This window comes from Patagioenas fasciata, chromosome 17, assembly GCF_037038585.1.
Source record: "Patagioenas fasciata isolate bPatFas1 chromosome 17, bPatFas1.hap1, whole genome shotgun sequence".
Lineage (NCBI taxonomy): Eukaryota > Metazoa > Chordata > Aves > Columbiformes > Columbidae > Patagioenas > Patagioenas fasciata.
In genome coordinates this window covers 6,010,853-6,036,328 of record NC_092536.1, presented here as the reverse complement: position 1 = coordinate 6,036,328, position 25,476 = coordinate 6,010,853, and the positions used below count along the sequence as shown (strand labels likewise).

The window sequence follows — 25,476 nt, the reverse complement described above, 5'->3', positions numbered from 1 at the left end:
ATGCGGGAGGGCAGCTGCATGCAGGATGCTGCCCTGGCACTGCGACCTTGGTTTGGGGGGGCTCAGAGCCTCCCTGGCCTGAGCAGCAGCTCCAGCACCGCCTGCACTTCTGCCCTTATGGTTTTTCTCCATTCAAGGGGTTCAGGCTGTTGGTTTTGCAGCCTCTGCCCAGTGCCCAGGGAGAATTTGCAGTCTGAGGGTATGCCCTGGCCATGGCACACACCCACCTGCAGCACCATGAGGATTTCAGCAGCTCACAGCCGCTGGAAACCCGGTCTCCTCTATTAAAGGCACACGGTGGGACACCCGCAGCAAGCAAGGAGCTGCGAGGCTTTATTTTTATCACAGTTAGCAAAATGGACAGCTTGAGAGCGAGCTGAATGCCGACCCCCAGCTGTGCCCAAAACCTCCTTCCCGGTTAAAGAGGGAATGAATAAATTAAAATATGTAATATCCTGCAGCCCACAGAGGGGACTGGAAGCACTTAGCTGAATGGGTACCTTGGGTGCCCTGCTGGCCTCTGGCTGTTGGGCTGCTTTCTCACAAAAAGAGCCTCTCCAAAGGCAACGGGAGATGCTGGCGCCAGGACAGAGCAGGCTTTTGAAATTCCACCTTTTCTTCCCACTGTTTTTCTAGCTGCACATGTATTTTCAACTCTCAGCCAGAGAGCGGTGGTGCTATTCCCTCCTGGGCAAACTGAATTTGTGGCACGGTGACGGCCATCGGCAGGAGGAGAAAAAGCCGCATGTGAGCTGCGCAGGGACTGCAGCCGGAGCACGGCGCGTGCTGGGGCCGCGGCGGTGGGGACGGCGGCAGCTGCTCCTGAACGCCAGCGAGAAAGCAGCGCCGAGGCTCCCTTTGGTGAGATCTCAAGGAGACGGTTTTGAATATACAACTTCAAAGTGCATGAAAGGGGCAGGGAAGAGCTGGCTATCAGGAGGCAGGTTTAACCACATTAAAAGAGTCATCGCCCCCACTGAGACTTTTGCTCCATCCCGCTTTGATCCATTTTTTATCCGTATTTCCTTTCATTTCTCCCCTTTTGTTGAAGCCTGATGGGGGAATCAATACCAGCGAGTGATTCTGAGACATGCTCTGGTTGTTAATCCTGCACCCGAGTCTGCTCCAAAGCCACAGCCCTGCCTGGGCCCGTTAACATCCCTATTCATACTGAATAATTGCAACAAGGTTGTTGAATATAGCACTCGATTCACTTCTAGAAGGACTTGCAGGATGCTTGGAACAGAATATTCAGTAAGTTTGAGCAAAGTAGCTCAGCCCACCCAGCAAACACTCCATGGCCAACACAGAAACCATCCCTCCAGCTGCCTGGGAGCTGGTCACTCTTAAAATGGGACAACACCTCCAGCATCCATCCTCCTGAAAACTTCCAAGGCAGAAGGAATTCCATTTCTTTGCCAAGAGCTTTATCCTACAGTTCAATCTGAGACAGCAAGTTCATTTTTTTTAAAGTTGGAAGGGCATTAGGGGAGATGGAGGTGGGGAAAGAGAACAAGAGACAGGAGGAGAAAGAGAACTCGCTGTAAGTGCCGACAGCATTCATCCTTTTAAAATAATTAATAAATGATTAATGGCATAAATTACCATAAGATGTGTTATGACATGTTGCAGAGACATTTATAAATGTCTATGGCTTAGTTTATAGCAGCCTTTATGCAGCTCTCATAAATTGAAGTGTGTAAATCAATGTGGCTGTCTCTAAAATGGGTTAGAGCACATCTTAAAATAATTTATAAGGGATAAGGCAATTTCTATATGCTTGTATTAACAAAGTCTTTATAAATACAATCTTCATCCAGACTCATCATATTATAATTCAGTTACTGTATTAGGTACTCAAGAGATGATGAAATTATTGCTACCTGAAGTTGTCCCTTTGCAGTGTCATCAGGGACAATGTGCCAACACGAGCTACCTCCCCTGGTCCTTCCCAAAGAGCTGGCACAAGGTGACACCGTGCAGCCCCTGTCCTGTCTGCACGTGGCCAGGGGACAGACCCCGAAGCCCCTGGGGGGTCAGACACCAACACAGAGCATCCCTCAGCTCCTCCACAGGCAACAAAGTGCTCAGAGCCACCCAGGCTCCAGCCGAGCATCACATGGTGAGCAGCACCTTGTGTGAGCCCAGCACCGGTCACCACTGGGACGTGCTCTCTCGCCCTCCCCTGACCCCAGCACTGAGACAAGCTACAAGGAGAGGCAGGACCTCCTGTACCTTTGCAGGCGCCAGCAGCTCCCAGGTGGTAGATGCCGGCTAAGACACGCCAGACCGCCGCCTCCTCCTCCGCTGTGATGCCCAGTGTGCCCATGGCAGCCTGGAGCTGGGCAAACGCCGCCGAGGCTTTCTGCTTCTCCTCGGGCTGCAGGGGAAAGAGCCAGAGGGGAAACGTCACCACCTCTGCCAGAGCATCACAGGCACTGGGGATGGGGGGACAGATGGGTACACAGGTGGGGAGTACAAAAGGCATGTGAAAACTGCACGGTCAGCAAGGAAAAGACAATAAGGGGACCTTAGGGACAGGTTGGACAGCACAGGGGTGAAGCTCTTGGCAGGTTCCTCAAGAGCCTGGTGTTAGGAGCGAGGCTGGGTACATCTTCTCATCATGCAGCTAACCATAATCCCCACTTTGGGAGTGCCTACAGTGACATTAAGCAGCAGCTCAAGATTGTCACTTGATATCTTCTCACTTCGGCCTTTCTCCCTACCTTTGCAAATGGCTTGATCCCAAAGGAATTGCTCTCTGACACCTGATGCAAGTGCAGCATCGTTCTGCAAGCAGTGACAGAAAATGAGACTCAAGCTCCCTCCCCATCCCACACTCCCCAACCTCCCCTGCCCTCCCTTTGGGCAGCATCTCTGACACCCAGGGAGCCCCTTTGTCTTCACAGTGACATCTGAGTGGCCTCATTGGGAACAGCTCCCATGGTCAGAGAGGTCTCAAAAACCAAGCTGCTGGAGCAAGCTTGGGTATAAATCACAGGGGACCCTCTTGGCAACGGGGGTACCCATCAGCTGAGCCACCCGGTGCCACGGGAGCCGCGCACCCACCTGTGTGCTGCATCCAGCCCCGCCAGCATCAGGGAGAAGACGTTGAAGTTGCTCTCTCCGGGGGGCTGCTGGGCGACGCGGAACCTCTCCAGGAGCAGGGTCTGGGGGGAGCAGAGCAGGTGTGAGCGCAGCGCCCTGCTGCCATGTGCGGGCAGATGGCCAGTGTGCCAGGTGTCCAGGTCTGGGCAACGTGATGGCCCTCACAGAGGTGCCACCATCTCTATATAAGCCAATAACTGGGTTTTGAGACAAGCCTGGATCTGCCTCCAGCCTTGTTGAGGCTGTTCAGTGCCAGCAGTGACACCAGGAACAAGACTCTGCTGAGCCAGGACCTCCCCAGTGTCCCATCCTCACACGAGCATCCCAGGATGGTACCAGTGGTCCAGAGAGCGAAAGCTCCCAAGGGCACGTTCTCACTGCTGGACAAGGATGGCCACGCCGTGCCCAGTGTGGGGAGGACAGCAATGGGGCAGCCATGGGGAGCTCTGGTGTCTCCCAAGACACGGCTCAAGCCCCCTTCTCCATCAGACGAGGCTCAGGGGAATGGGCAGCTCTGATTAAAGTGCCTTTGCCTAACAGCCCTGATGGCGATAAAAGCCCCCAGATGCCTCTGCTCACGGCTGTTGTGTGAGGTGCTGCTAATGAAATGCTGAATTATACATTTCCTCATGAACTTTTCATTCCAGAGCTGTTCTGCAGTCCCTGCCAGGGGAGGGGGTGATGGGGACCCTGCCATGTAGCTGACGGAGCTCCTGCTCAGCTGCGGTTTGGGGCACCTTTGGTCCAGAAGCAGAGCATTGCTCCTCTCATGCCCAGCCTGGCTGGGAATGTGGCGTAGGGGCTGCTGACTCCCGGTTTCAGCCACAGCCCTCCCATCTTGCCAGGTACCTGGAGGTGAGCAGCGGTGATCCGGCCGGTGGCACTGAAATCCAGGGACAGGACCATGGAGAAGCGCGTGGAGCTGCTGCTGTGGCCGGTGGTCACTGACCCAAAGGCTCCCAGGACTGTGAACATCGCCTGGATCTTCTCCACTGCAAAACCAGCACCAGCAGCACCCTGAGGCCCCCTGCAACAGCTGCAGCTCTGCAACACCCCAGTGTCACCGGGAGCAAGCCAGACCTCGTCACTGCTGCACCCACACAGCCTCGGGGCTGCAAACAGGCACAGGAGGAGCTTCTCCTCCCAGCTGCACCTCCACCCGCTCCTCCCAGGGCCTATCCCAGTGGACAGGGACTCGCAGCACTGGCTGGGCATGGGGTTAGCACCCTGCAATGCAAGAGCACGTGTGTGCTGGCCAGGGTACATGTGCCACCCTGTTCCAGGCCATCCATCAGCCCTTTGCCGAGTGCAGGGTGTACCCAGACTCGCCTGGACCTCCGAAATCCAAACCTGCCCTCTAAAGCTACTGATTGCTTCACAGCGCTTCCTCTCACGTCACTGGTAACTTGATCACATGGGAAAAGTGCTGCCCCAAGCATGCAAGTAATTCCCTTCTGGTGCTTACTCGGGTGTTTATCAAAATAGCAAAGCTGATGGGTCTGGGACGGGTGAGAGGCAGTGGCGCTTGCAGCCCTGCAGCCCCGTGCTACACTTGCACAGTCATACCGAGCCACCCCAGTGCGGCATGAATCATCCCAGGAATGGGCCAAATGAAGACACTGGATGGAAACTGCATCACCTTTGCATTTGCGTGCACTCTCCAGTCTGCACAGACACTGTGCACTGACTGCCCAGTGCCAAGCACCCTGCAGCCCCAGTGCTCGCTGCATCCCTGCCCAGACTCGGAGCTCGCAGTGGCCACCCAGCCCCATACCTGAGACGGTGCCATCCAGGCTGCCTGCCGTGCCCACCAGGTACTCCAGGGCGCTCTGGCAGCATGTGGTCTTCCCAGCCCCGCTGCGTCCCAGGGGCACGATGGCCTGGTCCTGCCGCTGCAGCAGCAGGTTCCTGTAGGCTCTCTGTGCCACCGAGCAGATGTGCGGGGGCATGCTGTCCCGCTTCCCCTTGAACGCCTGCAGACAGGGAGAGAGTGGGACAGCACACCCCAAAACAGGCTCTTTGTAGAGAAAATCCTGAAGACGCATCATGCTCAGGGTGATGGTTTCTCTCTATGGTGCAGAACCCCCTGAGATTTCCATGGGAAGGGGAAATGCTGCCCAGCACAGTCAGCCCAGCACTGGGGAGAGGGTTGGGGACCGACCCAGGGAATCCTCAGCAGGACCCACTTTGGCCTGGCCGTGAGCAAGAGCTCTGCCAAGCACCAGCCCAGTCCTGCTCCCTCCTCAGCCCCAGCACCCCCGCTGCACTCAGGGATTGCAGCCACAGCAACACAGCAATTTTCTCCTGGAAACCACGAAGAGTTGAGTGCTGGGAGCAGTGTCCACCTGAACACATCCTCGGCACCGAGCATCCCTGATCCCAAGTGTCCCCAGTGCACCCCCAGCCCTGAGCATCCGTGGCCCCCAAGTTTCCCCAGCGCATCGGCCACGCTGTGACAGTCGCACGGTGCCATCTGCCGGCCCCAGAGCACCCAGCACCCTCCGTCACTATCCCTGCGGGGGCTGGTGACCGCTTCCCAAGGGAGGTCCCAGCCACCCCGCAGCCCCCGCGCTCACCTTCCCCGCACTGCTGGTGGCCGCAAAGCTGGGCCTGATGGCCACCAGGCTGGGCCCGGCATGGGTGCAGGGCAGGCGGGCGCGGTACCGCTGCTGCAGCGTGTGCATGGCGCTGCACTCGTTGAGGCTGAGGAGGGCGGCCAGATCCTCGGTGTAATCCAGGCTGGGGGGGTTGGTCTGCAGGAAAAGAGCCAGAGCCCCCCCTGGGCTCTACCATTGCTGCAGGGACTGTGCTGGACCCCACCAGCGTTCTGGACCCAGCAATGGGATGCCCAGGTCCCATCCTGCCCAGCACCGCGGGCAGGGCTCCCATCCCGCGCCAGCCAAACCGTGGAGGGGGCTCACCCGCTGCACGCTGTCCTCATCCACCTCGGTGACACTGCCGTCCTCCCGGCGCACCCGCAGCCTTCCCGCCGGCAGCTCAGGTGTCCCCACATCTGGCTTCAACTGCGTGGCTGCAAGGAGAGGACGATGGGTCCCTGCTGCAAGGCATGGCCCTGGCGTGGTGCTGGAACAGCACCCAATGCTAACCCCACTCCTGACCCCCAGCCAGGCTGCAGACAGCTTGTATCTTCAGTGATGGGAGGCGAGAGTACAGGAAGGCAAGTTACCGAGCGTGAATCCGTCCTGCTGGATGAGCCAGACCTTCTCCGCTTCATACCAAACGTCCCTTGGAGCCTGCGGAGAGGAGAGAGGGGAACGGTGAGGAACCAGCAGAAAACTGAGCTGGACAAACCGCACCTGCCCCACGGACGGCAACACCTCCAGCCAGAACCCTGCCCCTCCTCTGCCCGCCCAGCACCTTCCGCCAGCCCCCAGCTGTGCCCACACGAACAAGAAGAGCTGCATGAAACCAGAAAATGGCATTGGTGCCCCAAGACACGGGTAACAGCCTGGCATGTCTGTGCACACCTTACCTGGTCCTTATCCATGCTCTCGCCTGTCTCTTTGCTCTCTCCTGGTGCCCCTTTACTCTCTCCTAGCTCTTCCTTCACCTTCCCCACCTCTTTTGCCATATCTTCCGACTTTTCTTGGATCCCTCCCGGCTCCTCCTTGGGTCCCTCTGCCTTGTTCACATTTTTTCCAGGCTTTTTGATTTCACTTGGATCCTTCTTGCCACCTCCGACATCTTTCTTCATCTTCTCCGGCTCTTTCCTAACTGGCCCCGGCTCCCTCTTGGTTCTTGCCTTGGCTGGCGGCTGCTTGTGGCTGGGGGGTGCCTCCTTCTCCTTCTTGGTGTCCTTGGGGCCCGTCACCTTGGTTGCGTCCCTCTCCTTCGCTGGGACTTTGCTGCAGCGCTGGAGGCCCTTGCTGGGCACAGGGGCTGGAGCTGGGGGGCTGCTCCCAGGGCTCTTCTCTGGGCACGACGGCTTCGCTGCCTTGGGAGCCTCTGGACGAGGGGTCTCCGCTGGTTTGGGGACAGCCACTGCTGGGCCAGGTGTGGGGGACAGGGTTTTGCTGGGAGTGGTCCCCGGTGCCACCCTCCCTGGTGGCAGCTCCTTGCGTGGGGGGGCCGAGACCCCGTCACCCCCCTGCCCTTCCACGTGCAGCCCGTTCTGCAGCGGCTGCTCCTCGCTGGCCACCTCTCCTCCAGTGACCGGGGTGTCCCCAGCTGGGCCCTCGCTGTCCTGCCCCACGGGCTGCCAACAAAGAGAGGAGCTGGGTCTGACAGGGACAGGGACAAGGACCTAACCCCATCCCTAGGAGCCGCAGCCCGTGCAGGATGCCCATGCCCAGCACAACCCAGCAGACATGCAGCTCCAGCCCTGACCCGCTCGCTCCAGTCGTGGCGATGGCTGCACATGGCTGCCTGGACCCGGCCACATGGTCGCGGTGGTGGGTGCTGGTACCTTCCAGCTCCTCCTCTTCCTCCTGCTCAGCCACCTCCCACCCCTCTGCCCATGTGCTGGGTCACAGGGATGCCCCACATGCTCCCCTTCCTGCGCTCAGGGAGCTGAACCCCAGAGCCTGCTGCTCTGCCTAATTACTCACCTTCCACTTAAGCAATTCAGGAATGGCAAGGTGCATTAATGAGGTCTACAGTATTAATTACTCAAGGCTGGTTGCTGCAGCTCAGGGTGTGCTGCGAGCCTGAGCCTTGCCATCCAGCCCAGCTCATGCAAAATAAAGCTCAGGCTCCCAGGGCCAATGTTGTGGGGTCCTGCAGCCCCAGCCTCCGAGATGAGGGCTGGCAGCACCACAGCAACTCTGGCTGCTGCCTTGGCTGGGAAACACTTTGGGCTGGGGACAGACACGGACACCCAGACAGTGCCGAGCAGGACACCCTGTGCTACACGGGGTTCACCACCACTCACCTCCTCTTTCGCACTTGCCTTGGTTTCCTTCTTCAGTTTCGCCGCCTTCGCCTCCTTCTCGGTCTCCCGCACGAGCTGCTTGATGAACCCCCCTGGGATGACCGACAGCAGCAGGGGGGGTGCAGACGGGGGTGGCCCACGGTCCTCGTCCCGGATCTGCTTGGGGGAGCAGAGGCTGGGTTACGGGTCATGGTATGGGGACAGGAGCCCCAGTAAAGGCAGTGCCACAGGCATGGCAGCAGCACAAGTGCACAGGAACATGGAACTGAGCACCAGGGCTCTGCTCTGCCGGGCACAGCCACATCGTGCAGGCTGCCAGTGAGGCTGTGGGCTGCTGGCGAGCACCAGGCTGGCTTGGGAATGCTGTGATGAGCAGGAGGAGAAGCACTAAGAAGAAAAGCCCCGCAGAGAAGCACTGAGGTTTCCACATGCCACCGAGGGCCAGGCACTGCGGGGAAGCCACAGGCACTGCCAGCTCTGCCCAGCGCCCGGCAGCTCCAGCACGGCCACAGGAGGAACCATCCCGGCTGCAGCAAGTGGTTCCTGGTGTCACCGCAGCCACATGCAGACCCGCTGCATGCCGGGCCCCAAGCCAAAACACGGCTCCACGTCCTGCAGCTCCCACAGCAAAGGGCTGCCCCAGCCATGCCATTGCGCAGCAGTGCCAGTACTGAGCCCTGCAGACACCCACGAGTCTCAGCTCTGCAAGGAACCGCGTGCCCTGAACAGCGGCAAAATTGCTCAAACCAGAACGTTCAGGCTACAAAGGTGCCTGGAGCCGGCAAGAGCAACGTGCGCAGGGAGGCGAGGGGATGGCGCCCCAAGGTATGCGGCAGGCTGGCTGCAGTGTGTCCCCCCACCCGGCACTGAGCCCCTGGGCAGCTAGCGAGCATCCAGCCCCGGAACTCCGCTGGTGCCACCACAAACCGAGACTTTCCTTCTGCTCCCAGAGCGCCAGGCGTGAGGAGATGGCCATGCTGGCAGTGAGGAGGGACGATGCTGTACGGAGAGCCACGGGGCCACACCAGGGACATGAGACAGAGAGAGAGAGTTATAGCCAGGGGCTCCAGCCAGCACCAGGGCCATGCTGAGGCTGGCAGCACCGTCACCTTGCCGGGCATTGCCCTGGGCTGAGCTCACAGCACCGGCTGGAGCGTGGCAGCTCGGGCACAGAGTGGACACGGTGTTGGGCAGCACTGGGGAGCGCATGGCCATGTGCAGCCACTTCCAGCACCCAGCACAGTGAGGGGCACAGGGTGTCAGTGGCACTGGGACCTGCCCCGGGCTGGGTGGCACAGAGGGGCTGCGGGAGCCTGCTCATGCCCCATTTTGAGCTGACCCCGGCTTCACCTGTTGAGATCATTTACGCACAGAGCAGGCCGGGGCTCGCCTGGCCCTGCCGCGCGAGCCGGCAGCCGCATCTCCTTGTACAGTAAAGGGCAGGAGCGGCCAGGAGCCGGCTGAGGAATGTCACTTGCCTTCTGGGGCAGCAGCCCCGGGCGCCACGCGCCCTCCATCCCGTTGGGGACCAGCACTGCCCCCACGCTGTCCCCCTAGCCGGGGCTCTGTGGCCAGAGGCAGAGCCAGCCCCGAACCCAGGGGTGCCCGCAGCAGGTGACCCCGCACCCGCCAGCCAGAGCTGGATCCTCAGTCCCTGCTCTGCACATGGGGAAACCGAGGCATGGAGAAGGATGCACCCCGACCAAACACGCAGCACAGCAGGAACAAGGACCAGGGGCCACCATCACCACTACTGTGGCCCCCCCAACAGGGAGCGGGCTGTGGCCCTGGTGCCCATATAGGAGCCACCTGGGACCCACTGCCACCCCGGTGGGTGCAAGAGCCAAGGCCATTGAGAAGTCCCTGGCCACCCTCCAGCACACGGCAGGGCGCACTGACCCTCTCCCCACCGCCGCTCTCCCGGGCACCTCTCCTGCCACAGGCTGGGGGCTGGAAGCCACCCCCAGAGCCGGGGCTGCCGCTACCGCCATCCATTCCCACCTAAAAATAGCCCTCCCCGCCGAAGGGCCCCAGCCTGGCTGCCAGCACAACCACAAAGCTCCCTCCGGACCCCAAGCCCCCCACTCCAAGACCCCCCAAGTACCGGTACCTGGGTGGGGACTGCGGGCCCACAGCAGCACCGGGCTCTGCCGCCGGTGCGGGACCCCGTGAGCCAGAGAGCGAAGGCGGCGTGTGGCAGCAGCGAGAGCCTCCCCCTGTCACCCCCCGCCACGACGGCAGCTGAGGTGACACATGTCACTGCTAAAAATACCCGCGGCGGTAACACCGGGGCCTTGGCTGGGAGAGGTGGTGGCACTGCTGGTCCCTCCTGCTCCTCGTCTGCTCTGCACCGCGCAGCACATGCGTGTGTCACCCACACCCCCCGGCACGCATATCTGTGCCCTCGGTGCACACGTTTGCACCTGTAGAAATGGGGGGAACCGCTGCGGGGTGACACGAGCCAGCCCAGGGCTGTTCCAAGAGGGGACCCCAGGCTGTCCCCCAGGCACCTGGGGCTGTGGGTCAGAGCTCCAGCACAGGGCTCCTGGTGCACCCCGGCACCCCCCGCCAGCCCCAGCCCTCGCTGAGCGCAGAGCTCAAAATAGCCTGTGCTCGGTGGAAAGAAGTCACGGCGGCGCTAACGCCAGCGTGGACAGCAGCCAGCTGGGGCAGGTGGGGAGCGAGCAGGGGCCATGCCTGCCCTGGGGGTCCTGGCACCACTGTCCCCAGTGTCACCTCCCCACAGAGCTCTGCTGGGGACAGAGCACATGGAGGGACGATCAGGTGACACCCCCAGGCACAGAGTGACACTCTGGGGACCGGCAGCACCAGCACCCAGCCAGGCTGCGGGCACAGGGTCACACCGAGCCCCGCTGCAAAGGTGAAACCCAGCCTACACCGCTCTGCATCGCCCAGCGAGCTCCAGGGATGTGCCCAGGGCACCAGTACCGGGAAAAGATGTTAATGAGAAAGCAAATAGGGTTGTTAGTCCGGCTGCCCCAAGTGTGTCACCACACCCCATTTCCATAGAAGTCATAGAATCATTTAGGTTGGAAAAGACCTTTGAGTCCAACCATAAAGCTAATACTTTTGAAATAGAAAGTTTTCCCAAACAATTACATTTCCAGCCGGGACCGGCATGAGGACGCATGGTTTCGGATGATCCTTCCCTTGGTCCCCAATGGCACCCACAGCTCGGGAAGCACGGCTGCGAGCGGGACTGGCTCTGGGGCCCATTCAGCTCCGGGCATCGGGGTCCCTCCCGCGCCTTTGGAAAGCCACCGTTTGTCACCCATCACACTTCACAGTCCCTGCCGGGGACATTTTTCGTGAGGATCACCCAGGAGCCCCCACACCACAGTGGCCACTGTCCCCTTGGCAAGACACAGCCACCGCGCCCCCACCAGCCGCCCGTGGAGGAAGCACAAACCAACACCACGAACAGCCGCTTCTCCGGCGAGCAGAGGGACTCACCTGGGGACACCAGGGCACGGGGGCTCGACCCGCAGGGCCGCGCGGGACGGGGCCGGCGAGACCAAGAAAAACCAGGCGGCAGCACACACGCAAAGGACGGATTTTATTGGGGTTCTCGTCATATGAGAGCAGATGTACTGACCAACACACAGAAGCAGCTTAGCTGTGCCAAAATAACCCTTTAAAATAAAAATAAACAAAACAAAAAAGAAGTCGGAATTAACTAAGTGTGGCACATCGGTCACGAATCGCCGAGGACTGTAAACTCTGAGGACAGTCTGTGAGAACTCCCGGACGTGCAGCAGCGACACCGGCACCGGGCACACCCTCCTCCGCGCAATAAATATGAAAAGAGCCAAGTACATAAAACCAAAGAATGATTCTCATAGATACAATATCTAAAGTTATTTACAGATACTGGCTTTTCTTTACCATTAAATTACACATTGAAAACAGGTTCTCTTTCAATATATTTCTTTAAATCACTAGTAGCTATTCATGTGATTCTGCTCCTTTTTTTTTAAGGACCAAATGTAGTCACTGAAACAGTGTTTGTAAAAACGCCTTTCTCCTAGGATGCTCTCGCTTTATTCTGTTTTTCAGTCTCATTTCAATTGCAATCTCACCCTTAAGGAAAAGGCGCCTCTTCCCAGCCGCACCCCCAGGCCAGCCCATAGCAGGGGCTCTGCTCCTTTTCCAGCCTGGCAGCGCAGTTACACAAACCCTGACAAATCCTGACCCTGGACCAAAGAACCAATTTTCTGCGCCTGTCCCCAGGTTTCCTAAGGAAGCCCAGCCTGGGCGCGTTAGGTTTGCAGCACTGGGCTCAGCACCATCCCGATCACAGTATGTTTCTGGGGGGTGATGCTGAGATACCGCGGTCCCACCGGCACTGGGTCACAGCCGCTGTGGCCTCTTGCTCCGAGTGCACAACCTATGGCTCCTTCCTCAGCCGCAGAAATAAAACACTGTCAGGCCGACAAGAAAAGGGGAAAACGGAAAACAAGGCAAGAACTGCTATGGGGGAAAAGCTGCCGCCCCCTCTCCATGAGAGGAGGCAGCTCCAGCTGCCAAAAGCCACATCTCACCCTTGAGATGTCACTTGGTCAAACCCTGAGGAGCACGAACTCCAGGCTCCGCCACCGCGGCCATGAAAAGCACGAGCTTTCATTCCTTGAGCATTCCTCAAACTGCAGAGGCCACGACTGCAACTGGAATTATTTTTAGCAAGTGAGTTATCTGCTGAATTTGGTGCTATTTTTGTGCCTTGCTGGGGAAGGAGGTGCCGGGGTCGGTTATCTGCGGGCACGCAGCAGCGCTCCCAACGCGCCCACAGCCCAGAGGGTCCTCACGGCCTCCTGCCTGTTCTCAACAACCACGTAAGGAGCCCGAGACAGCAAAACTCTTCCCCAGGACAGACACCTTTGCAATCCCCGACATCCGCTGGCCCATCTCTGCCCTCTGACCGCGGCACCTCCGGCCATGCCCTCATTAACCTGCAATTAAAGACCTTTGCAAACACACAAGCTGCTCTCTGAGCTTTTGTGAACACCAAGCTAACACCTCACCACTATTTAAGGTGGTTCATTCTCCCGACTCAGCCCAGATTCGGATGAAAAACAGCTCGCTCTCTGGAATGCTGAGGAATAAAGGGGAAATTTAGAAATATCAAACCAAGAGGTTTATTTACAAGAGTTTTTCAGATGTTTCTACATTCACGAGCCACTGCACTTCGAGATGGTCCTGACGGTGCTGGTGACACTGACAGGAACTGTTTCGACTTCACTATGAAAAACAGAATAAAGCTGACTGATCCTGCTTGAAAGGAACTGTCATTTCTATACATATACGGAGCAGAAACTCTGTGGAATGTCAGAAGTTGGAGAAACATGTATTTAATAAATAATATAAAATGCTTTTTTTTGTTAAAATAGAATTCTTGGTTTTATACCTACATAGCATAGCAACCTTTACATAAACAAAATAAAGCTGAGTCTGTGATGATTAGTTTAACACAAAATAAAAATACAATTTAACAATAGTATTAAAACAGCCAATGTTCAATCCACACAATATGTACACCATGGAATAGAAATCAACAGAAAACAAAAGTAGATTATCTTGAAACTCCTCAGACATTTGGATATACATATGTCCTCTGTATATTTTAGATATTTTCCTCTTTTTTTTTTACAATATTAAAATTAATACTATGCTTTTTCAAAATACGCTTTTCATTTTTTTTTCCTATAATTTGTAGAATGGACTCATTCCTTATATTAATCAACACAACCAGAATTATTTACTTTCTACTGTACACGTCAAAATAGTCCTTCCTCCATATATATTTAGAGTGTGAGCATTTCAGAGTCAAATTAACTGTATCGTTGCCATCTGCTGTGTCGGGAAAAGCGAAACCAGTGTGCGACTGCGAACGCCTGCGGTACGTGGGTCCGTACACGATATTAGAGAAGAATCTGGACTTAAAGCTGATCAGCTGCCAGGAACAGAGCAACACACAGAGCTCCGGGATTCAGGGTCCGTGAGCTGGTTTGCTGTAAACCTACGAAACGTCAGTGCATGAACCATCACACACACGGGGCTCGATTCTACTCATGGTACAAACAAAACCACAAACCAAACCCCGAGCAGCTCTGCTGGACATCAACAGCATCCACTGGTCCGGGGTCACAACTGTTTTAGCACCAAATACACAACGTTTCCTATTGTCTGTGCGCTGGACTGAGAACACCCGCATTTATATTAAAACCAAAACCAACCTAATTATGCTGTTTCCTTTTTTTCCCCCCCAGGATAGAAAGTGGGAGAAGAAAAACTCAAACGCAACTAACCTGAAGAAGCTTTTACGCTTTGAAAACTGGAGAGGCTACGCTTAGGTGAAGGATTTTTTAAAAAAATAGCAAATATTCTTTTAATAGTTTCATGAAATTGCAAAATAATTTGTGCAATACTAATTGCCCAATTGATACCTGCAACCATGGGACATCTCAGCTGACATGGGGACGCCTGACAGCACCGGCCAAGTTCATGCCCAGCTCCGGTTCCTCGGTCACACTCTGCTCACAGCAGGAAAATCTGGTGCTTTGCTTCTCCTGCACTCAAACTGCAACTCACCAAGGTCTGGATCTGGCTATAAATTTGCTGTATGTCTTGAGCGAGACATTAATTTACAGTGACTTCCACATATCAAAAATGCTGCCCTACTTCGGGGTGGAGGAAAAGGGGAAACGAGAAAAGGGAAAATACCCAGAAGAGGGCTGGAGCTTCCCTGAAGTCCCAGCCCAGCTCCCCACGCCACATCGCAGCCCGCTCTGCGGGACCAGCCTCGCTGCACGTGTCGCACACACGGAATTACCACAAATAACCCCCGCGGCACCGAAGGCACGTGGCTGTGTCAGGGAGCGCTTCACACGGCTCTATCTGGCATGTAATTCTCTATTTTGAAACACAAGAGATAATTCTCGTACGTGCTTCAATCATCAGTACAGCTGATTTTTTTAAAGGCCTTTCAGATACTTCGTTTAAAAAAAAATCTGTGTTTAATCACTCACTCAGCTCTGTCGATGCCCAAAAGCTCTGATTTATCTTTACTTCCCTGAACATAAAAAAAAAAAACTACACAAAAAACCCCACAAACAAAAATCAAACAAAACCACAAATGAAAGTAAAACAAAACAAAACACCAGTCCTACAAACGTGGTCAGAATGTGTTAAAGGACATCACCAAGCTTTAAGTTCTCTGCATTCAACAAGATGTTCTACGCATACAGCTGAAGACCCTCGTGTAAAATAAAAACACTGAGAATCTTTGTCCAAGAAAAAAAGAAAATAAATCGGAGAATGTGGGGTATGTAAAGCAGGAACAATTGGTCTGGAGCAGCGTTCTGCTCTGATGGGCGGAATTCCAGCTCCCCCTCCACACCAGAAGCTCCAGCCCCTTCCACACCCAATCTGTGTCTTACTGGGACCCCAACTTCCCTGCGTACAACAGACGCACAGTCAAATGTGTCACAAATATACAGCTTGTAGTAACTGTCGATAAACCATAGTACTAAAGAAAAACAAGTATTAAATTCCTTTTACTATTCTGCTCCCTGTCTGGTACAGACGAGGCGCTAATGACCATGCTAACGAGCAACTTCTAGGGCCATCCCAGCTCCTCCTATGCCAAAATATACATATTTCCCTAAGTCAATACACAGCCTTCCTTTCATATAAAACCTGTGGTTTTGAGGAACAATTTCCAACTGCAGACCTGTCCCTCCCCTCCTCGCAAACACCAGCGCCCGGAATCCACATCTCGCTGCATCCGAAACGGCAAAACTGCAAACACGGATCTACCATCAAAAGCAACAGTGGAAAACAACCGAGAGAAGAACGGAACCGAAAATGGAACCCAGAAAGCACAGAAGGACTAAGACTGTTTTGTATCACAAGACGAGTTTTTTTCCATATCAAGAAGAATTGTGCGGTAACCTAGGAAAAGCTTCACAACAGCCGGGGCACAGCACCAGCAAGATGAGCCACTTTCTGTTCCAAAGCGCGGTGAACACCACTGCTCCTTACACGGGATGCTGAGATGCCAAACATCACTCACCAGGAAGAATGACAGAGAAGATGGTCCTCTTTTCACAGAGTAACTCAAAATACAATATTAGAAGAAAAATAACCATTAAAAGATATCGCCTGATCCACACGCGGCACTTTCCAAAATGCATTTTCCTTTCCTGCTGCACCAGAGTTCACACACATGTGAAAGCACATGCTACGCCACTCCCACTTCTAGAAGCAAATACATCCCATTTTGTTTCAAGTATGTTCAAGATAAATACTTTCAAAATAATCCTCCTGGTTTTGCCAATTTTTACTTTTCTACGAGGAAAGAGGTCCAGGACTCTGATGATCCCGCAGCAACAAAACCAGACCAGCCGTGAGGAACTGCTGTTCCCATTTACGCAGACGCAACTCCCATCGTCTTCAGGGACCATGAGAGCTGTACCACCGTAACTGAGCAGAAAATGTTCCCCAATGTGTTTACTGAATCAGAAAACAGTTTAAATTCAGCCCTGACCTCTCTCTTACAAAACATCCCGGTAACCAGGGAAAGGCTGACTCCACATGGCTAACGCTGCTGAACGGTTAAGAGATTGTATCTTTGCTTCAGCTGATGTCTCAAGTAGGATTAATATAAATCTGGCATTTGATCAGCTCGTTTTGTCAGTTCCTTCCTCAGCATTCTCAGACTGTTTTCAATGCGGACAGCTTGAACTCTCTAGAAAAGAAAATTAAAACTCCTTTTGCAAGCCAAGCCATGGGATGTGTGCACGAACCTCCTGAGCTGAGCTACGGTGACAGTCTGGGCTATCTACGCTATGAGAACACACTTGCTTCATGTTTTTATGTACAACAGAGAAGGATCCACAAGTCCCATCACCGAAGAGTGATTTAGAATCCGTACCGAGGTACCCAGACATTTTAACCCAGTACATGCACTAGAATGCAGTGGATTTGAATAATTTCTTTTTAATTTTTAAAAAGTCCAGTTGACCTGAAATGGAAAAGAACTGTCTTTATGTTCACTGTAAACTTGTCAAAAGGAATCTGCTCTTTAAAAACTGTGCTAAAATAGTCAATTTATACAACAGAGCACTAGATGAAGCTACCATAAATTCCTCTTCACCAATTATTACTCTATTGTGTCAGTTATAGTACTGCATATACGTAGAAGAAGCAAAACGGTGGTAGCTACTATTAGTGAGTACAACAAACCAAGTGAATAATTCGAGTTCAATGTTTCCACGAAGTAGCAATAACATTTAAACCACAGGACAGTTAGAATTCAGTACTTTGAAGTGCATGAGTCCCACTGTTGATCATCAGCAGTATGGAGAACGGTTATTAGAGAGTCAGCAGCGACGGTTGGAAAGAACATGGCAACACGGCAGATCAGAGGTTATCCAGTATCAAACGCGGCAAGTCTGCAGCTCCTTCCACAGCCACGGGCACCATCGGGATCGCACACACCAGCGAATCCAGCCAGCAGGCTCGGTGTGCACCAAACACGGGTATTGCAGAGAAAACAGCATCTTCCTTCCGTCAGGAATTCTAGAGGAATGGGCCGCGGTTCCGACACCGCCGGGGAGCAAGACCCGGCCTCTCCGCCTGGTCGCTGTCAGGAGCACAGGTTCACTTGCCACGCGTCATCTTCACAACCTCCGGACACAGAGTTCTGACATCGCCCCACGCTGTAAACATCTAATTCATCCTCTCCTAAGCACATCCCGCGTCCAGGATTGCACAAAGTAATTCATAAGGATTCTGTGAAGCTCAACGTGTTCACAAAGGAGCTTTCCCCAAGTGAGCTTTGTTCTCGGTTTCTCCTACAGCCCGTTGCTGTTCCTGTGGCTGAGCGGTGGTTTTGAAAGCTCTACAACTGTGGAGCGAGATTTATTGAGAAACTTTGGAGCCCTGCGCAGCAACCTCTGTGCCTCGGTAAAAGCTTCTGTCAGCTCTTTTTTCCACTGAACAAACTCTGGGTCGCTCTGAAAGAGATACAGAAGTAGTTTGGCACTTCATAGTAAACTGCCAGTTGTGTCTTCTCTCTTAGGACAGCACTTTAAGCAACTTATTTTTATTTTCCGAAGCAATGAGCAAGTTTGGATACTCAAAACGTGGAGCCCTGTGCTTCTCCATCGCCTGCCAAAGCCAGGCAAGGCAGCAGCAACCACAGCCTGTCGAGATGTTTGAGGACTCCATAGTTCATCCCTCGCAAAGCAGCAGCCCCATCACCTACCTGCAGGGAGACACGTGCCAACGAGGCCTTCAAAGCCTCATTGAGAAGTTTTGAAGTTTTTAGCTATTTATTAAATTGAGCTCATTTTTGCCCAAATACCATTAGAAATCCACAACAGAGACTGGTGGAGCTGCAGGTTTCCTGCTTTCAAAATTCGAGTGTGATAAAAACTTCCTATATTTGCTCAGGCTCAGCTTTGCTTTGTAAAGTACACTTAGTTAATACATAATGGGAGGGCTTGAAAAACTTTTCAATCGTTCTTTCATATGCAAAACAATCTGATTAACAGTTAACGAAAAGCAAGCGTGGCTCACCTCGCACTGTAGGACAAACTGTTTTCCTCCTTTAATTCTCAGTAAGATGCATTTCTTATCTTTAATTTGTGTTTCTTCAACAGATACTATTTGTTCCATTGTCAGTAGGTTTTGCTGTGGCATTTGCAAAAAGAAAGCAAAGAGATGATTCAAAAAAACAGCTGCCCATAAATAAAGCCAACACCTAATTTCTTTGGACTACCCACATAAATCTAGTTATGAACATTAACAGTCACTACACAAACATTTCTTTATTTATGAAGGCCAGGTCATGAACTAAAGATAGATGATAAGGTAAGAGAGAGATTTAGCAAGGGGCTTGGTTGCTTCAACAGAGACAACAAAATAAAAGCTAAGAAAGCCAGTAATGACAGCATGAAATAAGAATCTACAAATAGGTGTGGCTACAAACAAAATATTCACTATTTTCTCTCAAGAGAGTTGCACATAATTTTATGCATTTTCCAAGTATTACTGCTGTTATTAAAAAAAGGCACTTACAATTTGAAAGAGCTCAAAGGGAATATTTAAGTACTATGTACTTACAAAGAAGCAACCATACCCCACAGTTTGCAGAAAAGCTTTCCCTATAGATTGTAAGAGGAGAGCAATGTTTCGAAATTCCAGAATCTTACTTAATATACAAACGATCTGCCTAGCACATGACCACAGTGGGACTAAACTAAAGTTACTATAGCATTTTCTTTGAAATAAAATGCTATAGCATTTATGACCTTACCAGTTTATGTTTTTTTGTATAAATAGTCCAGAAGTCCTAAATGAAAAACAACACCATGAACTACCAAATTCCTTTTAAAAACGTAACGAAACAAAGTAAACAGGTTTCTCAAGTCAACTCTACGTTTCCTCAGCGCAAGCGAGCTACCCATCAATTAAGGCGATACTCAAGTTTCTCGAATCCACTGGTCATTTATTGGACAAAACCACTCCCAAGGGAGGGACGGCTGAGCGTGAGCTCCCAGATTTGCCTTTCGTGCCCTCGGGAGCTGCTGGTCCCCGCAGTAACTGGACTCACCCGTGACTCCCCCTCTCCTCGCCACTCCAGTCGGTTTGGGAAGAGGTAAAAGTAGCGACGCTGCCACTGGGTCAAGAAGGGGTTCCCCAACTTCAGCATGTAGCCATGCATGATACAGTCCTTCCCGAGCGCATAATCTGCAACGAGAGGAAACATCAGTGTGCGAAACAAGGGACTGCCTGAAATCCCTCTGCAAAGGCGCTAATGCACACAGAGCCGACTCTGCCTTAACTACAGGAGCTGGTGCGGTCACAGTGCAGCAACCCAGAACAGAATTGGGTTCTTGAAAAAGTTATCGTATTAACTACAAAAAGAACTGCATACTGCTACGCAAAGTTCAGCGTTTGCAACATCCCCGCGCAGACAAGTGCGGCACCTCCTGTTTTCTCCCCCAGCTCCTTTGTCACCGAATCAAATCCCACGTACTCTTTCTTGAGCACGCGCCATAAACAAAACGGTGAAAGGCTGCACAGTACGATCTTTCAAAGAGAGTACAAAAGATTTTCCAAAACATTATGTCACCATACAGCATTGCAAAACATTAAGAAATGTCTTAAGAAAACGATAGCGACTAAATGAATTCAAACAATTACAGGTGAATGACAGTAATATGAGAGCCTGTTATGTGGAACATCAAACACATGAATTACCAGCTCGCAGCAAAAGACAGAGAGAAGCATATTTGACAGATTACCTTCCTCGTGGCCAAGCTGCTTATTTTTAGCCCTTTTTCTGGCCTCAATTTTATCTGTGTCTGCATTTACTGCATCATAAACAGTTTCTGCTACTTCTTGCTGCCAACGCTCCGATATTACCAGAGGGAAGTTCTTGTACAATTCCTGGTCACTATCAAGCAACTTGCAAGAGAAAAACAACACAAAAAACCCAACATTTTAAAAACTTTTACTATTCTTATCCCAAATAAGTAATAGTTATCCATACAACAGTATTATTTTAAAAGATATATTAAACTCTAACCTTACCAGAACAAACAGGTACGAACAAGAGAAAAAACAGATACTAATTTAAGCAGAGATATTCATTTATATACACAAAACAAGCCACCTGCTCAAAATGTGTTTGGTTTGATAACTCTAAAGGCCTTACTCAGCATTGTCCCATACTGTTCTCTAGACTTTACATTTAAATCATTATTTAAATGTAAGCAGTGGTATTCTTAACTTTGCTTAATCAGTGTTAACATCTAAGCATGTTAAAAACTTCCTCAGCACAAAAATTCCACGAATAAATGAAGAGATACTTTTACACTATGATGCCTTCCATGCTTCCATAGCTTGATTTTACATTGTTAATAAGTAACCTTCAACATTCAGCAGTGCATGCTGCAGACCTCCATTTTCCTGTTATACAGACACTCTTCTCCCCTAATCCTTAACCACAGCACTTGAATTGCACCGAAGGAAAGTAAAACTCCTGGATCTCTGGGGAAGGACCGTCTGCTGTTTGACACAGCATTGTCCTGGGTTTAGCACCTTGATGCAGCACAAAACGCGATCAGCGTTTTCCCTATAAAATTACTAACGGTTTTCATTTGAGGATGAGTTAAAGCTCTCTACAGCCACTCCTCAGTTGCTTCAACTTCTGTCCATCAGCAGATAAACGAGACTTTTCTTTTGGAGAGCCAGCCCAGAGTCATCCTTGGGCAGGGCTGGTTCGCCCCTCGCTGCAACAGCGCCGGGGGAATCAGACCCCAACTGTTCAGGAAATTTCTCTTCCCAGGTTTCCCAGAGCCAGGCACAATTCCAGAAATTCCTGTTCTGTTCCGCAACACGGACCGACGGGTACGCACGTCGCTGCTCAGAGCAAACCCAGCAGTTCCAGCCGCAGCTGCAGCTCTAGGATGGGAAAGCTCTGCCCAAAGCTGCTCCTGCAGCCAGGCCAGACACTCCAGAACTGATATTCTCCTGCTCTTCAGAGATCCACAGCTGTACCACAGCAGGAAAATACACACCGGTTCTGAAGGCAGAAGACTTCTCTGCAATTCCGCACGAGCGGCTCACAGGGACTTCTCACATCACCCGAGTTGGGGGAAAGCCACGGTCATCCAGTCGCATTCCCATTTGTCACCTCGTGCTCTTCTCGGTGTCACGAGCCGCTCTGCAGCACAAATATCATCCACAGGGGCAGCGGAGGAGAGCAAGGCACTCGAACCTGCTGTCCTCACGGGCACAGATGGCTCCTGACACCTCCGTGGAAGCTCCGACTGCAGCTGACTCGCAGGCAGGAATTATTCAGTCCCTTCTAACAGACTGTGACATCCCCGCGAAAGCGCAAAGACGCTGTACATGATCTCCCTCACTGACTCATGACTAAGAATAAACTTATATTATAGGCAGTCTGAACAAAGATTACACGCAAGTGATCTGGCTATACCATTTATAGACTTTGCTGAGAATATCTGATTCCCTCAATAAATAAAAAGACCACCTGGTTTCTCCTTGCAAAGTGTCCCTTCGAATTATGGCATTCCAGAATTGCAGGGAACCAGAATTCTGTTAGACTAAAGACAATGATGAAGATGTGGAGCTTACTGGGATAAAGAACATCCTGGATTCTCTGCATTCCTCTTTAAACATGTAAAATACTTTCTGTGCCAACTTCTGTAATTACAGCAGGTGACACTGACAGACAAGCTCCTTTTTAGGCACAGTGAGCACTCAACAAGTTTTTTTGCTTATAAAGTTTAAAGCAATTAGTTTCCCTCCTGACTCACTTCTGTAATAACAAGAATAACGTTTGATCTATTGAAGAAACGTATGACAAAAATAATGAAGGGGAGCGACCCAAGACAAGCACTGATTCACCTGGTGTCTCCAGTACTGGGGAGGCTTCAGAGAGGGGATGTCACACCCCTCCAGACATGGTAGAAACAGGCCAGCAGCTTTTGCTTCTCATTTTTTCCTTTCATTAGATTTGGGATACTATGAGAACCTTTAAGGGTTTTTAAATCACTCTTCTAACTCAGAAAGTTGCTCCCATTAATATACAGTCTGTAAGAGTTTTCCACTGCGCTCTCTGACCATGAGGTGACACTATTAAAATAAGGCTTAGTTCCATTTATCCAAGCTACCAGAAACAAATTACAATTTTGAAAACTACAAACCATTAAGCATTCTTGAAAATCTGGAGATTTCTTAAAAGTTGTCTGACCATTCGAAATATTTGCTTTATCATATAAAGCTTTTGATAGGAAGGTAGATTTCAGCCAATCTAAAAAATAAAACGTAAGGACTTGGCAAGTGACAACAAACCAGTCGAGCAGCCCGAGCAACTTCTTCAGAACAGCACGGATTAAGTTTCCAAACTTGGGAGCAACTCCATGCATGTTCAGTAGCCCCTGAGCACAGGAACGGCCCCCAGGGAAAGCTGAGCCCAGCATCACCGGGCTTTTCTCCAGCGATCGTTTGAAGCTCTGTACCTTAATGCCTTTAGTGTCCTCTTCATCAAATGACCCAATATCAAAAGCATCTGCTGCGTTTACTTCTCCCCGGGGAGGAATCAATGGTGGAGGATACTAGAAATTAAAAGCAGCGTAATTAAAGGCAAATGAATAAACATTATTTAAATCCATCCTAGCCTTTTTGCTTTGTTTTTCACAAATTACACAGAACTCTGCAAAAGTGCCTTGAAAATAAACTTCACTGCAAAGAAGTTCTCCGCTCCTTTAAGAAATGGTCCTCCAAAAAATTGGGGAAAAACCCCTACACTTTATAGACAGATAAGTAGAAGGAACCACACAGTCATGTGGTCCTGAAAAAGCAATAATTCAGTACAACCCATCAGAAAGACCTGCAGTAATGAATATCCAGCAGTTTCTATCAACAATCCTCCACGTATGGTGCAAATGAGTATGTGTGCTGGGGACTGGAAGTCTGAAGTTTTCTGTCCACTAGCTCTTCAGGCTTATTATCTTTTTATTGCTTTACCATGTAAGCTAAGGTTACTATCTTAATCCTTTACCTTTTGTAAATAGACTTGCTGCCAGTCAATGCCTTTGAAGAAAGGATGTTCTTTTACTTCTTGTGCACTGCAAAATAAAAGTAACTGAAGTTAACAAAATGAAGGGGCTTCTCAAATGTGTTTGAGAAATATAAAGCCTTCAAAGGTCACATTTGTACCAGTTGAAAACATTGGCAAAAAGCTGTTTTCTTCAAGAAAAAAACAAACCCCTCTTCCCAAGTAAACAACAGAAGAGAAGACTTTCATGTGGAAACACTGGAACCAGCGCTGCAGGTCTGGCAAGCACTCATTCCTGTGCTGTGACATTCCATCATTTCAAACAACCAACATCACTCCTCTGTTGTCAGATCCCATACGCTGCTCCTAAACAACAAACGTGCCCCACACCACATCATACATCTTTTATGGCAAAATAAGCAACTACTCTAGACAGGCCTGAGGCTGAAAAGCAACCTCAGGTCATTATCACACACAGGGGCTCCACTAGAAATCCCCTCTGAGCCCCAGCCCCAGGTGTGACCATCAATTAAGCGTTGTCACACACAGCCAGGGGTTCCTCAACACTTATTTACTCCTCTCAGTCTCACACAATGCACATGCTGGTTTTATAAACAGGTGATAAGAATAATTTCAGTTAACAGCTACAAGCAAGGTAGGACTGGCAGGAACAAGTAGTGTTTTGTAGTCAATAAACAAAATAATGCCCTTTTCCTTAAAATCATTAAATGAAACAGATACATTTACAAATAGACAACCGCAAATGAAGCAAGTATTCACAGTTTTCCATGCTTGGTGGTTTTGGGATTGGGGTGTTTTTGTGTAACAGGCTGATACCATTACAGATACAATACAAAGCAATAAATTTTAGCTGTGAGTATGGCTGAGTCAAGTAACACGACTTCATGCCAAAACAGATCAGGCAAAGACACAAAAAACACAGAGGGATAAAACATATGACCAGTACCCAATGGAAGTGTGATTGCAGAGAACTCAGGGAAATCTCTAATGACAGAAATTGTGCAAAAATTTGCTCAAACCAAAGGAAGATGAAATGCAACTCAATTTTTCATGTTCTCTTTCCAAAACTAAAATCACCCCAACAGGAAGCAGATATTTACTTGGAATTAATTCATTCAATGACAGAGAAGTGCAAATTTGGAAAGGCAGCGGTCCAAGGAGAAGATAACACCTACCTCCTTCCTTGGCATCCCAGCCTCTTGCTAACATCCCGCTGCAGGAGCCCTTCCAAAAGCGACTTCAGTTCAGGAGAAAATGAATCTGGTAGCTCCACGTTCTGTGAGAAAAAGAAATACAATAAGAGATATTTAATTACAGAAGTGTAAATACAGGTTTCTCACAAAGCAGGCTACATAGTTCCAGTTTTCAGAGGAAACGGGAGTTTAATAAACAAGAGGAATGTAAGTGCAGCCGCCGCCAGGATCCTTACCACGGTGAGCGTCATCCGGTCGATCTCGTGCTTATCTTTGGTTTTGTGCTGTCTGAAAGGACTGTGACTGTAGAAATAAGAAAATGCACTAATAAATGTAAAGCCATAACAGAGGTTATTTCAGCTGTGGCACCCCCAGGAAAGGGTGTAGCATCCTTTCAGTCCCCTTCTTCCACCTCATCAATCCTGCCCTGCAGAACAATAAAACAAGCAGTGAAATATTTAGCATTTACAATGCAAAATGAGACTGTGGCTGCCTGCTACCTCAAAAATATCAGGTGTTTCAAATGCCTTATGTCTCCCAAAAACCGGAACAGTTTCATCTAATAGGAAAACCTGGAACAATTATCGCAGCACAGATATTTAAAAACATGGATCTATATACGGAGACTGAACTCAACTCACTGAACG

The 25,476-nt window shown here is 51.0% G+C and overlaps 2 protein-coding genes across 3 annotated transcripts in view; both read right to left on the bottom strand.

Moving 5' to 3' along the window:
• The window catches only part of MYO18B (myosin XVIIIB), a 63,238-nt gene extending 50,281 nt beyond the window's left edge, over positions 1-12,957 (bottom strand). Inside the window, exons 1-12 of the mRNA XM_071816180.1 lie at positions 12,948-12,957; positions 11,474-11,631; positions 8,000-8,155; positions 6,602-7,324; positions 6,296-6,362; positions 6,030-6,139; positions 5,685-5,861; positions 4,883-5,081; positions 3,958-4,100; positions 3,070-3,170; positions 2,727-2,790; positions 2,236-2,380 (exon numbers count right to left, since the gene is read on the bottom strand). Of these exons, the coding sequence (XP_071672281.1) occupies positions 2,236-2,380; positions 2,727-2,790; positions 3,070-3,170; positions 3,958-4,100; positions 4,883-5,081; positions 5,685-5,861; positions 6,030-6,139; positions 6,296-6,362; positions 6,602-7,324; positions 8,000-8,155; positions 11,474-11,631; positions 12,948-12,957 (2,053 nt within the window). The remainder of the gene's footprint in view (positions 1-2,235; positions 2,381-2,726; positions 2,791-3,069; positions 3,171-3,957; positions 4,101-4,882; positions 5,082-5,684; positions 5,862-6,029; positions 6,140-6,295; positions 6,363-6,601; positions 7,325-7,999; positions 8,156-11,473; positions 11,632-12,947) is intronic.
• GRK3 (G protein-coupled receptor kinase 3) overlaps positions 11,558-25,476 on the bottom strand; it is a 60,633-nt gene continuing 46,714 nt past the window's right edge. For both annotated transcript variants that reach the window (XM_065851870.2, XM_065851871.2), the window contains 8 exons: positions 25,066-25,132; positions 24,812-24,912; positions 23,619-23,685; positions 23,077-23,172; positions 20,332-20,494; positions 19,638-19,774; positions 18,602-18,715; positions 11,558-18,036 (listed from right to left, as the gene is read on the bottom strand). In XM_065851870.2, the coding sequence (XP_065707942.1) occupies positions 17,875-18,036; positions 18,602-18,715; positions 19,638-19,774; positions 20,332-20,494; positions 23,077-23,172; positions 23,619-23,685; positions 24,812-24,912; positions 25,066-25,132 (907 nt within the window). In that variant the 3' untranslated portion in view covers positions 11,558-17,874. The remainder of the gene's footprint in view (positions 18,037-18,601; positions 18,716-19,637; positions 19,775-20,331; positions 20,495-23,076; positions 23,173-23,618; positions 23,686-24,811; positions 24,913-25,065; positions 25,133-25,476) is intronic.